The following is a 14560-nucleotide window of genomic DNA, read 5'->3' on the forward strand; positions in this document are numbered from 1 at the left end:
TCTCTGGCAACCGATTTGATAGAACGAAGGACCAGCCGGCTTGGGTAGCATCCCTAGATTTGTGTCGGGACTATATCTTATGGAAGGATGAAATGGTATGAGTAAATTAATCAAAATAAAGTTTTTAATTCAAATATGTCAATCATTATTTGAGTATGTTGTTAACCCGTTGTATAAAAGTGATAACACCCTTGAAGCCGGTGTTTTGAGGATATACTGGCTTGGTCTCGGGCCTAACAACACCCATCCCAAAATATCCTCCAAAACACCGGCTTTTCGGGCATTATCCCCTAATTACCAGTCAAATTGCCATGGTTAGAGGTTCCAAGTCTATTCATTCTGATTTCCATGCCCATGGGTTTACCGGAAGGAATAAACCTGAGGTAGAGAATGGTGATGTTCTAGGTGGTCTACATAGTGGTAACACTACACGCAGCCACCAATGATTACATGACATGTTGTTGTTTTTCAACCAGGGAGATGTTTGGAGGTCAGTCTGGTGTGTTAACTTTGAAGTCTTTGTTTATGACTTGTCTATCTTCCCGCTTGACAGCCTGCAGGACCAATCTGGTTCTAAAGTTGAATTTCTTCTCTCCAGACACTCGCTTCTCTACCCAGTTCTTGGCCTGTTTGGAATACTCGACACGGCTTCTCGGATCTCCTGAAGGATGTGTGACAATTAACAAAACATTTAAATGAGTCTTAATTACTCTTTCCTTGCATTCTCCTGAAAAAGTATTGGAGAAGGCATGTGTGGAGAAACCTTGGGTGTGAAAATGGTACGAAGGATACAAAGATGTGAGATATTGAGCAAAGATGCAATCTGAGACAGTATAGTTCATTGCCCTATCCTCATGTCTGTTCCAACAACCCCTCTCTTTCCATTCCCTCCGAGGCAGGTATAAAATGGAGTGCACAAGCATGATGTCGTCAATCTGCTATTATTTTGAACCAAATCAAACTTCTACATAAAGTGGGAATAGGGTCTGGTTTGAGAGTAAGAGAAAAAAAAGGACAGTATAACGTTAGAGTAAGTTAGTAGCTAAGCTAAAAATATCACAGACTATTTCAGGGAATGGCAAACAAATAACGTTATAAATGACATTATGGTGACTAGCTACAGGTGTTAGCAACTTAGCTAGCTAGCAACATACCTTGAATGGTTGGATCTTTCCTGTCCATGGTGGAAAGACGGTGGAAACAGAATCCGGTTTCAACAGGTCATCATTGTAGTTAGTGGCCACAAAGTGATCACATGATTAACCGCAGCTGGTGAATGACTTCAGGTGTCATATCGACACCATAAGCAGGAAATTATTACAACACACCGCTGTAAGCATTTCACTGTACACCCGTTGTATTCGGCGCATGTGAGAAATATGTCGGATGGCCCTGCAGCCATGCCTGACAAACAGCTCCATTGCGGACAGGAAAAGAGTGGAAATGTGCAGTGTACTATATTTGTATCTGACCAGAACATTATCGCACCCTGGTACAATGGACTTAATATTGTCCAACTTGACTTAGCTACTCAACTACTAACATTGTTCACCTTACTTTACTTCAGAGATGACTAACCGCTAGCCTAGCTACTAGCTAACGTTACCATCGCTTCTTCTTTTTCTTCTTCTATGGAAACAGGATTCCCCCAAAAACTGAACTACCAAAAAACGACCCAAAAATATATAATAAACTAAATAAACTTTTCTGTTAAAAATTAAAACAAATCTGATCCCTACACAGGCTCAAGGGGAACCTGGGAGGGCTGGTCTTCCGTCGCCAGTACCCCTTTGCAAGTCTTCAGATGTAAAATCCTTGAGTCTCAAAAATAATTCTGCCGCAGCCACAATAATGTCCAGTTTCTTCGACTTCTTTGAGACTTGTGCTGTACAGTTTATAACTGTGGCAAAAAACGCAAAAAAAAAAATCCACTTTTTCAACACACTGGATATATTTTGTCTAGCAGCAAACATTTACTACAGGCTGTTGTGTATCCACAACCATATCTTCACTAGCATCACTTGTTTTCTCAATTCTTTTAATCGCCTCCACATAGGAGATTCGATTGACCGCTCTATAACTTTTGCCACCACAATTTCCTTCACCCTTAAAGGGCCCTCCAGGAACTCAGGATCATGATTCCCACCACAATTTCCTTCACCCTTAAAGGGCCCTCCAGGAACTCAGGATCATGATTCCCACCACAATTTCCTTCACCCTTAAAGGGCCCTCCAGGAACTCAGGATCATGATTCCCACCACAATTTCCTTCACCCTTAAAGGGCCCTCCAGGAACTCAGGATCATGATTCCCACCACAATTTCCTTCACCCTTAAAGGGCCCTCCAGGAACTCAGGATCATGATTCCCACCACAATTTCCTTCACCCTTAAAGGGCCCTTCAGGATCATGATTCCCACCACAATTTCCTTCACCCTTAAAGGGCCCTCCAGGAACTCAGGATCATGATTCCCACCACAATTTCCTTCACCCTTAAAGGGCCCTCCAGGAACTCAGGATCATGATTCCCACCACAATTTCCTTCACCCTTAAAGGGCCCTCCAGGAACTCAGGATCATGATTCCCACCACAATTTCCTTCACCCTTAAAGGGCCCTCCAGGAACTCAGGATCATGATTCCCACCACAATTGCAACACTGTCGTCCTTCTACACACCGTTCTTCAATACACTCTGTCCATCTGCACACACTTGAAACATGGCCAGATCCTTTACAATTCTTACACTGTAATGGTTTGGGAACGAAAGCTCTTACAGCATATTTTACATAACCAAGCTTCACATGTGTAGGTATTTGCTCTTTATCAAAAAACAACAGGACCGACAGACTTTCTTCTTTTTCTCCATTCACCCAGCGGGTCAGAGGCCGGGCACCAACCACACCAGGTATTCTCTTCAGGTATTCAACCTGAACATACGTCGTCACCCCTGAGATGACTCCTTTGACAGGTGCTCTACTCCGAATTTCAAAACACAAAACTTCTGTTGTCCGGATTCTTTTGAGGCCCGCTGCAATCTTCCTCTGCTCTTCAGAAATACAATTAATCCAAATAAAACCAATCCGGGTCACGCTGACAGACTCCACTTTTCCAAGCGCATACTTCCCAATTTTCGATAACTCAAACGAGTTTCCCACATATGCATCATTATTCAACCAACGCATCCCAATAAGAAGCGATTCATTATCATTTACACACGTATCCTCCACTCCAATTTTAGACAATTTCCTTTTTGTTCCAGTTTTTAAATGCTACTGTTGTCCAGCCAGAACATTCGTCTTCACCAAATTTACTTGGCGCGCTTCTTCATTCTAACTCAGCATCCACTTCTGTTATCTTTCCGCTAGACCGTAACTCCAAGACCACAGAGTGGAGTCTGACATATGCAACGGCAAATATACTTTTGACACGTTACCATCTCATTGTTTACTTTAACTTTCGTTCTGACTTCCTTGCTTGAAGACCAATAGTAAGATGCTCCTTTGTCCCACCTTCGTCCTGCCTCCTGTAATTATCAATCTAGGAACCACAAAGAAGAGTATCTACCAGATTACAGATGAAATGGAAGGCCTTTGCACTAGCATGAAGTAGGACTATGTTTTTTTTACACTTTTTACATAAAAATAACAACATTTATTTGGCAATTCAGTGGCGATACATCAATCGCTGTTCATGTAACAATAAATACACATAGTTTTGAATGCATTTGAAGTACTTTTGGAAATTGTGCATTTTTATATTAAACAATGGACCTGAAAACTGTCTGGGGTACTGCCAGGCAAATGTTATAAAGTGGCCAGAAGTGGTTTTGGGTGAACTTCCCCTTTAACTTAGAAATTTGACGTTTGGAGCAACTTCGATATTTGAAGTTTGGAGAAACTGAACAATGCTGAGCAGGAGTCAACCCCGGATGTCAAAAACAATTTGAAATTTGATGTTTGGAGAAAAGTGCAAAAACCTATATAATTCTACAGTGAGAGAATGTTGGCAATAAGCACCTGAGACACAACTCTCCCCTACCCCAAACCACATTGGTTACAATACACCCGGCTCGCCACGCTGGTTTACAGCAGCATATGGAGGGGATTCCCTCCTCCCTCTCTCTCTCTGATATTCATGAGCTTGTGTTCTCATTGTGTCCATATGCTGTCTCTGGTGTAGGTCTGCTGCTCTGCTGCTTCCCTTTTCACGACCAGACCACCGCAGTCAGAACCAACCAGGCTGCCCACATCAATCTACTGTTGCTACACTCTCTTTTCCCCTCTCAACTCAACAATGGGACTCCTTCTCAATGGGCTGTGTAATGTCCCCTGTGTGACTTTAGGGCCTCTCGCTCTGTGTTTTTGTGTGTGTGACTTTAGGACCTATCGATGTGTGTTTGTGCATGTGTGCACATGTATGCATGTGTGAGTGTGCGAATCTAGGGCCTCACTGTTTAATAAGGTGTTAAATCAGACCACCAAGGTTCTGTTAAAGGCACCTCTAACCTCTCTCCCCTCTAACCATAACCCATTCACCCAGTCAAGAAGGTGTGAAAGACAGGATAAGGGTACAGAGATATAAAAACAAAGAGCACTGAGAGGGAGAATGAGAGAAAGATGGAAATAGAGATAGTGAGAGAGGACAGAGAAGGAGAGAGACAAAGAGAGAGACAGAGGGAGAAGAAGCGAAAGAGGATGAAAGAGAGGAGTAATGTGAAGAAGATTCTCATTGAAAAGGAAGAGAGATAGAGAGGGCGGGTGGTCTCTCTCTGTCTCTCCCCTCCCCTTCTTTGCACAACAATAACACCAACATAACACAAACAATAGCAGTCATGAAGTAAACCTGACCCTGTCACATCCCAAAACATATTTTCTTCCCAGTGAATGAAACAGAGACTACTGGAAAGGTGGCTACTATCTGTACTCACTGTCATGTTAAATGACATCATCTCTGCCTGATCCTTTTTTAAACCTCTTTTTAGGCAAACTACTGTATCTGAGCTCGCAGTTTCTCTCAGGAGAGTAGCAGAGGACTCCTACACAAAGCTGGAAACTCCATCAACTCCCAGTCAGTATCAGTACATAACTCTCCCTGTGTTTGAACAATAGTAGCTTTGTGTGTGTAGGACAGAAAGAGTGTTATTGGCGGTTCATTCAGAAAGTATGTGTGCACATGTGTGTGTCAGTAAGAGACAGATTTCAGCAGCTTATTCACATCGTTTATATAGAAACATCCATCTGTGTGTGTGTGTGAGTGTGTGTGTGTGTGTGAGTGTGTGTGTGTGTGAGGCCGATAGCTGTACTATGGGAGCTACAAGTGACTAATAGTATAGTACTGTGATTGTTTCACTAGCACCTGCCATTTCTATGGTACAGAGAGTGCAGATGCTTCATTGAAAAGGATCACTGGAACACACACAAATGACCCAGAAGAGCGCTTTAGAGGAACCAGACTCTATAGGGGGATTCCTGTGTGTGTGTGCCTGTGTGTGAATAGTAACAGTCTCACCTTGTCTCCAGGCTGAGGTCTCATCAGGGACACCTGATCATATCCTCGACGACACAGAGCCCGCAGAGCATCCAACTTCCCCTGCGGATAGAGAAAGGGGAGTGGAAGAAGAAGGTTCCATCAGGGGATCATATTAAAAGCTGGGGGTAAAAAAAGAAGCTTTTCTATGGTGCTCTATTAATTCTTTATTTATCTTGGTGAATACTATAGTCCTTATTCACAGCGGAACATTCTACCATAGAAGGCTATTGCATCGAGCTAATAAACAGTTGTTGTATAATGTCAGGACTGATAATGACAAATATAGTTTCAAGCAGCCATGCCGGGGGTTCAAGCCAGAGTTATGGACTCGAGTCACATGAATTGGACTCGAGTCACCAATTTGATATCAAATAAAATAACTTGAGACTTGACTTGGACCCTAGACTCAGGACTTGAATGATCTGGCCAGGTTTTGGACTGTTTTGTCACTCATTTTGTGGCACAGAGTCTCTGTGGATTATATTCTTGTAAAGCTCAAAGAGAATCTCATGACAAATGAAATTCAAGTTCTGTGGTTGCAGCTTCACAAGCCTTTTAGTGCTGCTTATAGGTCACCAAGTGCAAACGGTCCGTATCTGGAGAATGTGTGTAAATGTTAGATAAGGTCTCTGATGCCAACAAAGAAATGTGTTTTCTTGGTGACCTGAACATTGGAGTTTTATAATCTAGTTGTCCTCTCAAGAGGAAGCGTCTTACTGTTACTAATGATGTACCATGACCCAGGTTATCACTCAACCAACTAAAGCAGGGGTAGGAAACACTGTTCCTGGAGTGCCGCAGGTACTGCAGAATTCTGTTCACACTTGGCACCACACCTGACCAATTGAGCTAATTGATCAGTTCAGTGATTGCCTAAATTCAACACACCTGGTCTTCCAGGTCGGTTAAATCAAAAACATGAAGTGGCTGCGGCACTCCAGGACCAGGGTTGCCTACCCCCGAACTAGAATGTATACCAACAGTGTTGTATCTGTGACATCCACTTGTATTGATCATATCTTCACTAATGCTGCAGAACTTTGCTACAAAGCAATATCAGTTCCCATTGGCTCTAGTGACCATATCATTGTGGCAATAACAATGACAGCCAAAGTAGCAAAGGCAGGGCCTACAATTATTTATCAGATATCATACAAAATGTTTTCTCAGGACTCTTTTGTTGACGATGTAAAACATGTATATGTTGGTCTGATGTGTTTGAGGGGAATTCAGTTCCAGCACTTGGGACTATTTGTAAAATTATTCTTGACAAGCATGCACTTGCTAAGAAACTAACCGTGAGAACTACTGTGAGCCCCCTGGATTGATGATGAATTGAAAATTGTTTTGTTCATAGAAATTATGCAAAAAAGGTGTCAAACAAGTCAGGCTGCTCAGCTGATTGGTTGACATACTGTACATATTGAAATTTGGTGGCTTAAGAAATTATATTACCAAAACAAGAGAAATTACATATTACCATGGAAAAAACTTGGAGCACCTTAAATTATATGATGGGCTGAAAATACAATTAATCTTCATCGTTCATTGAAGTTGATATGATTGATATAGCCAATCATTTCAATGACAAACCGAGATGTGAAATGAAAACATTGAACAGTGAACCAACATATCTGTGTATTGTAGATCTAATAATGAAAGAGAAGGATTGATCTTTTGAAGTTGGTCAAGTTTGTGCGGAAGAGGTGGGAAAACTATTTTTATCCATCAATAATAAAAAGCCACCAGGTATAGACAACCTAGATGGGAAACTATTGAGTATGGTAGCAGACCGTATTGCCATCCCTATTTGCCATGTCTTTAATCTAAGCCTAAAGGAGTGTGTGTGTCCACAGGAGTGGAAGGAAGCTAAAGCAATTCCACAACCTAAAAATAGTAACGCACCATTTCCTGTCTGTAACAGCCGACCAATCAGTTTGCTGTCTGTTCTTAGTAAACTGATGGGGAAAATGTTTTTTGAACAAATACAATGCCATTCTTCAAAGAACAAGCTCACGACTGACTTTCAGCATGCATATAGGGAAGAGACCTCAACTTGTACTGCACTGATTCAGTTGACTGATGATTGGAAAAATACATTGATAATAAGATGATAGTTGGAGCTGTATTGTTATATTTCAGTGCAGCCTTTGATGTTACTGATCATCATTTGTTATTTTAAAAACTTGTCATGGCTTTACATCACCTGTCATTACATGGTTTCAGTTACTTATCCAATAGAACTCAGAGAGTATTCTTCAATGGAAGCTTCTCTAACATCAGATATGTACAGTGCAGTATCCCTCAGGGCATTTGCCTTGGGTTGTTATTCTTCTGTATTTTTTACAAATGGTTTGACAATTGTATTACAAGAAGCTAAAATGACTATGTATGCTGATGATTGTAGGTGCTGATGTGTAGAGTGTGCAGAGACAGTGAGCTCACTGAGACTCTTAGCAAGGAGTTACAGTCAGTGTCAGAATGGGTAATTAACAATAAACTGGTCTTAAATACATCTAAAACCTTAAGCATTGTATTTGATTCAACGCATTCTCTTAGACCTAAACCTCAACTGGAGTTGTGTATAAAGGGTGTGACCACTGAACAAGTTGAAGAAGCTAAATTCCTAGGAGTAAAATTGGATAGTCAGTTATCATGGTCAACTCATATTGACAAAGTTGTTGTGAAGATGGGTAGAGGTAGAGAGGGTCGCCTCGCTTCTAGTCCTTAGGAAACGGCAGTGTTTTGTTTTATTATATATAATTTCTTATATTGTTAGCCCAGAAAATCTTAAGTGTTAGCCGGCAAGAACTATTGGATATCAGAGCGACGTCAACTTACCAGCATTACGACCAGGAATACGATTTTCCCGAAGCAGATCCTTTGTTTGAACCATCCAAGGCATTCAAACTGATTCCAGACGCTGACCCAAAACAACGTTGCCGCAGAATAGATAGACTGAGCGGCATTCTGGTCAGACTTCGGAGGCGTGCACACCACCCACCACTTCCGAGTATATTACTCGCTAATGTCCAGTCTCTAGATAACAATTTAGACGAAATTAGGGCAAGCGTTGCTTTCCAAAGAGGCATCAGGGATTGTAACATACTCTGTTTCATGGAAACATGGCTCTCTGGGGATATGCTGTCGGAGTTGTTACAGTCACCGGGATTCTTTGTGCGTCGCGCTGACAGAAATAAACATCTCTTCGGGAAGAAGAAGGGCGGGGGTGTATGTTTCATGACTCAAGTCCTTTTGTTCACCTGACCTAGAATTCCTCACAATCAAATGCCTACGTATTATCTCCCAAGATAATTCTCGTCGGTTATTGTCACAGCCGTGTATATCCCCCCTCAAGCCGATACCACAACAGTCCTCAAGGAACTTCACTGGACTCTAATGCAAACTGGAAACCATAAGTCCTGAGGCTGCATTTATTGTAGCTGGGGACTTTAACAAAGAAAATTTGAGAACAAGGCTACCTAAATTCTATCAGCATATTGATTGTAGTACCCGGGCTGGCAAAACACTGGATCCCTGCTACTCTAACTTCTGCGATGCATACAAGGCCCTCCCCCACCCTCCTTTCAGCAAATCTGACCATGACACCATTTTGCTTCTCCCCTCCTATAGGCAGAAACTCAAACAGGATGTACCCATGACAAGGACTATTCAACGCTAGTCTGACCAATCGGAATCCACGCTTCAAGATTGTTTTGATCACGCGGACTGGGATATGTTCCGGGTAGCATCTGAGAATAACATAGAGGAAAACACTGATACGGTGACTGAGTTTATCAAGAAGTGTATAGGAGATGTTGTACCCACTGCGACTATTAAAATCTACCCTAACCAGAAACTGTGGATAGATGGCAGATTTCACACAAAACTGAAAGCATGAACCACTGCATTTAACCATGCAAAGGAGACTGGGAATATGGCCGAATACAAACAGTGTAGTTATTCCCTCCGCAAGGCAAGTAAACAATCGAAATGTCAGTATAGGTACAAAGTGGAGTCGCAATTCAACAGCTCAGACACGAGGCGTATGTGGCAGGGTCTACAGACAATCCCAGACTACAAAGAGAAAACCAGCCACGGACACCGACGTCTTGCTTCCAGACAAACATAACACCTTCTTTGCCCGCTTTGAGGATAATACAATAAGACATTTAAACGTGTTAACCCTTGCAAGGCTGCCGGGCCAGACGGCATCCCTAGCCGCGTCCTCAGAGCATGCGCAGACCAGCTGGCTGGTGTGTTTACGGACATATTCAATCTCTCCCTATCCCAGTCTGCTGTCCCCACATGCTTCAAGATGGCAACTATTGTTCCTGTCCCCAAGAAGAAAGTAACTGATCTAAATGACTATCGCCACATAGCACTCATTTCTGCACTTCACTCATCATGAAGTGCTTTGAGAGACTAGTCAAGGATCATATCACCTCCACCTTAACTGTCACCCTAGAGCCACTGCAATTTGCATACCGTACCAATAGGTCCACAGACAATGCAATCGCCATCACATTACACACTGCCCTATCCCATCTGGACAAGAGGAATACCTATGTAAGAATGCTGTTCATTGACTACAGCTCAGCATTCAACACCATAGTACCATCCAAGCTCATCATTAACCTTGAGGCCCTGGGTCTCAACTTCGCGCTGTGCAATTGGGCCCTGGACTTCCTGACGGCCGCCCCAGGTGGTGAAGGTAGATCTTCAACAGTGGGGCCCCACAAGGGTGCGTGTTCAGCCCCCTTCTGTACTCCCTGTTCACCCATGACTGCGTGGCCATGTACGCTTCCAACTTGATCATCAATTTGACAGACGACACAACAGTAGTAGGCTTGATCACCAACAATGACGAGTGTGGTGCCAGGAAAATAATCTCTTAGTCAATGTCGACAAATGTCGACAAAACAAAGGAGCTGATCGTGGACAGCAGAGGGAGCACGCACATATCCACATCGACGGGACCGCAGAGGAGAAGGTGGAAGGTTTGGTGAAGAAGGTGTGGTGAAGAAGGTGCAACAGCGCCGCTTCGAACTCAGGAGGCTGAGGAAATTTGGCTTGTCATCTAAAACCCTCAAAAGCTTTTACAGTTGCACAATTGAGAGCATCCTGTCGGGCTGTATCACCGCCTGGTATGACAACTGCACCACCCACAACCACAGGGCTCTCCAGAGGGTGGTGTGGTCTGCACAATGCGTCACCGGGGGCAAAGTACCTGCACTCCAGGACACCTACAGCACCCTATGTCACAGGAAAATAGCTTCTATCTCAAGGCCATCAGACTGTTAAACAGCCATCACTGCTGCCTCTGTGTTGAAATCATTGGCCACTCTAACAAATGGATCACTAGTCACTTTATGAATGCCTCTTTAATAATGATGTTTACATGTCTTGCATTACTCATCCCATATGTATATACTCTATTTTATACCATCTATTTCGTCTTGCCTATGCCGCTCAGTCATTGTTCATCCATATACAGTAACTGTTCTGTACTTTGTCATGCATTTGTACGTTTTATGTGGACCCCAGGAAGAGTAGCTGCTGCATGTGCAGTAGCTAATGGGGATCCTTCTAAACTAAACTCTCCACACAGCCAAAGAGAGTAGCTGCAGTATTGCCCTCGCAAAAAACATGCAACATCGACTAGTGAAACAAACACTCTGCCCTCTGATTGGAACAGCAAACTGTCAATCAATACAGGTCTTTAAACATATTTTTCACCGGATCAGCTTGACCAATCAACACCAAATTTGATTTTGAGGTAATTTAAGTTTTGTCACAAAATGAAAAAGCCATAGTTTCTTGTAACTTTAATGCTTGAACCTCTAACTACAAAATGTATAAAGTTCCTTGTGTGTTTGACTCATGCAGCTATCTAAAAGTTGCATTTTTTATGCTGGAAGAAGTAGCATTTTTTATGTGGAAGAAGTTTAAATTGTCAGAGGCTAGAATTGCAACAGAAAGGAAGCTGCAGTAGGAAGGAAAGATGGATGGATAAGTACGTCAGGCTTGATTAAAAAAAAGCCTGGAGAAAAAGAGATGAGTAGATATGGATCAAGAGGCCACCAGCATTGCAACATAAAGGAGTAAGATAAGTGAGGGGGGATAAGATATAAAGCCAGTGGCTTGAAAGTGTCACAAGGTCAGAAGCAGAAACAGAGTGTGTGGAACCAGCAGACAGATACCCTTGAACAAAATGTTCAATACTGAACATTCTACTGGCTATTCTCATCAGTGCCAACCAAGATACCACATGACATAAGGTACTATATATGAAGAAGGTAAAGCATATGACTCTTCCAGTAGGTATGACAACTTCTGTTTGATATTCAGATCTGAAGCTGAAGAAAGCCGGCTGCTGTCTAACACGTCTAACCCTTCACATCCACGTTGCATAAAGACTCTAAACATCTTAGATGTAAAGTCTAATGTTTAGGGGACGTGCGTGGTTCTGGTACCAAATAGCTTGCATTAAGCGATAGACCTTTTCCCCCTAATTTCATGGTATCCAATTGGTAGTTACAGTCTTGTCCCATCGCTGCAACTCCCGTACGGACTCGTGAGAGGCAAAGTTCGAGAACGGTGCGTCCCCTGAAAACATGATCCCCCCAAGCCGCTCTGCTTCTTGCCACACTGCTCGCTTAACCCAGAAGCCAGCTGCACCATTGTGTCGGAGGAAACAAGGTCGAGAGCCCTGAGTCCTCTGACACATGACCCCCACCATGCCGCACTGTTTCTTGACACAATGCCCGCTTAACCTGGAAGCCAGCCACACCAATGTGTCAGAAGAAACACCGGAAACCATATTTAGAAAGCATATAAATCCTTTTAAGCCTCATTCATACAGTTTAATTGAATAGGAAATACATAATTAAATATTTCATATTTTCATATTTTTTGATAATATTTGTACTGTGTACTTGAGCTTGTGTCCTCAAAAGTGACTACACCTCAGCAATTTATAACTATTTTTACCAGACAGGTTAGATTTTAACCGGGAGACAAATTCACCTTTCAGCCGGACAATAACCTAAAACATAAGGCCAACTACACACTGGAGTTGAAGATGTTGATTGTTCCTGAGTGGACCTAGTTACACTTTTGACTTAAATCGTCTTAAATCGTCTATGGCCTGACTTGAAAATGGATCTCTAGCAATTTTCAACAACCAATTTGACAGAGCTTTAATAATTTTGAAAAGAATAATGTGCAAATATTGTACAATCCAGGTGTGCGAAGCTCTTAGAGACTTACCCAGAAAGACTCACAGCTGTAATCGCTGCCAAAGGTGATTCTAACATGTATTGACTCAGGGTGTTGAAAACTTATGTAATCAAGATATACTGTATTTGTAGGAATGTTTTGCACATTTTTTAATTTATCTTCCACTTTCACATTACAGAGGATTTTGTGTAGATTGTGGACAAAAATGGAATTAAATCAATTTGAATCCCATCTTGTATCAAAGCAAAATGTGGAAAAAGTCAAGGGGTGTGAATACTTTCTTAAGGCACTAAATATTCTGAGAACATTGTAACTATGTAGATATATATATATATATATATATATATATATATATATATATATATATATATATATATATAAGTTCTGCTTGACCTTAAGGGAATGTTCTCCTAACTTTAACACCAAATAATGCAAAATAAATTCTCTGAAGGTTTTTGTTAACAAAGATGGAATGTTCCCCTAACTAATGGAAAACTGGAAACTCAAACATTTGGGTAACATAACATTACAAAAACATTGTTAGCTGGGGAGGAAGAGGAGGAATAAGAGAGTGAATAAAAAAGAGGAGTTAAGAGAGAAGAGTGAAGAAGTGAAGATATCACATTAGCATATGTATTCAGACCCTTTACTCAGTACTTTTTTAAAGCACCTTTGGTTGTGATTACAGCCTCGAGTCTTATTGGGCATGACGCTACAAGCTTGGCACACCTGTATTTGGGGAGATTCTCCCATTCTCTGCAGATTCTCTCAATTTCTGTAAAGTTGGATGGGAAGTGTCGCTGGACAGATATTTTCACGGCTCTCCAGAGATGTTCGATCGGGTTAAAGTCCGGGCTCTGGCTGGGCCACTCAAGGACATTCAGAAACTGTCCCAAAGCCACTCTTGCATTGTCTTGGCTGTGTGCTTAGGGTCGTTGTCCTGTTGGAAGGTGAACGTTCACCTCAGTCTGAGGTCCTGAGCGCTCTGGAGCAGGTTTTCATTAAGGTTCGCCTCTGTACTTTGCTCCGTTCATGTTTCCCTCGATCCTGACTAGTCTCCCAGTCTCTGCCAAAGAAAAACATCCCCACAGCATGATGCTGCCACCACCATGCTTCACCGTAGGGATGGTGCCATGTTTCCTCCAGATGTGACGCTTGGTATTTAGGCCAAAAAGTTCACTCTTGGTTTCATCAGACCAGATCAGATCTTGTTTCTCATGGTCTGAGAATCCTTTAGGTGCCTTTTAGCAAATTGCAAGCAGACTGTCATGTGCCTTTTACTGAAGAGTGGCTTCCATCTGGCTACTCTACCATAAAGTCCTAATTGTTGGAGTGCTGCAGAGATGGTTGTCCTTCTGGAAGATTCTCCCATCTCCACAGAGGAAATCTGGAGCTCTTACAGAGTGACCATCGGGTTCTTGGTCACCTCCCTGACCAATGCCCTTCTGCCCCGATTGTTCAGTTTGGCCGGGCGGCCAGCTCTAGAAAGATCTTGGTGGTTCCAAACTTCTTCCATTTAAGAATGATGGAGGTCACTGTGTTCTTGGGGACCTTAAATACTGCAGAAATGTTTAGAACCCTTCCCAGATCTGTGCCTCGACCCACAATCCTGTCTCGGAGCTCTACGGGCAATTCCTTCAACTTCATGGCTTGGTTTTACTCTGACATGCACTGTCAACTGTGGGACCTTATTTAGACAGGTGTGTGCCAAGTCATGTCCAATCAATTGAATTTACCACAGGTGGACTCCAATCAAGTTGTAGAAACATCTCGAGGATGATGAAGGGACAC

The 14560-nt window shown here is 42.4% G+C and overlaps 1 protein-coding gene across 1 annotated transcript in view; it reads right to left on the reverse strand.

Moving 5' to 3' along the window:
• The window catches only part of LOC112252775 (anthrax toxin receptor 1), a 57242-nt gene that overhangs the window by 9759 nt on the left and 32923 nt on the right, over positions 1-14560 (reverse strand). Inside the window, 1 exon segment of the mRNA XM_042323453.1 lies at positions 5507-5587. Within this exon segment, the coding sequence (XP_042179387.1) occupies positions 5507-5587 (81 nt within the window).

This window comes from Oncorhynchus tshawytscha, linkage group LG06, assembly GCF_018296145.1.
Source record: "Oncorhynchus tshawytscha isolate Ot180627B linkage group LG06, Otsh_v2.0, whole genome shotgun sequence".
NCBI classification, from domain to species: Eukaryota; Metazoa; Chordata; class Actinopteri; order Salmoniformes; family Salmonidae; genus Oncorhynchus; species Oncorhynchus tshawytscha.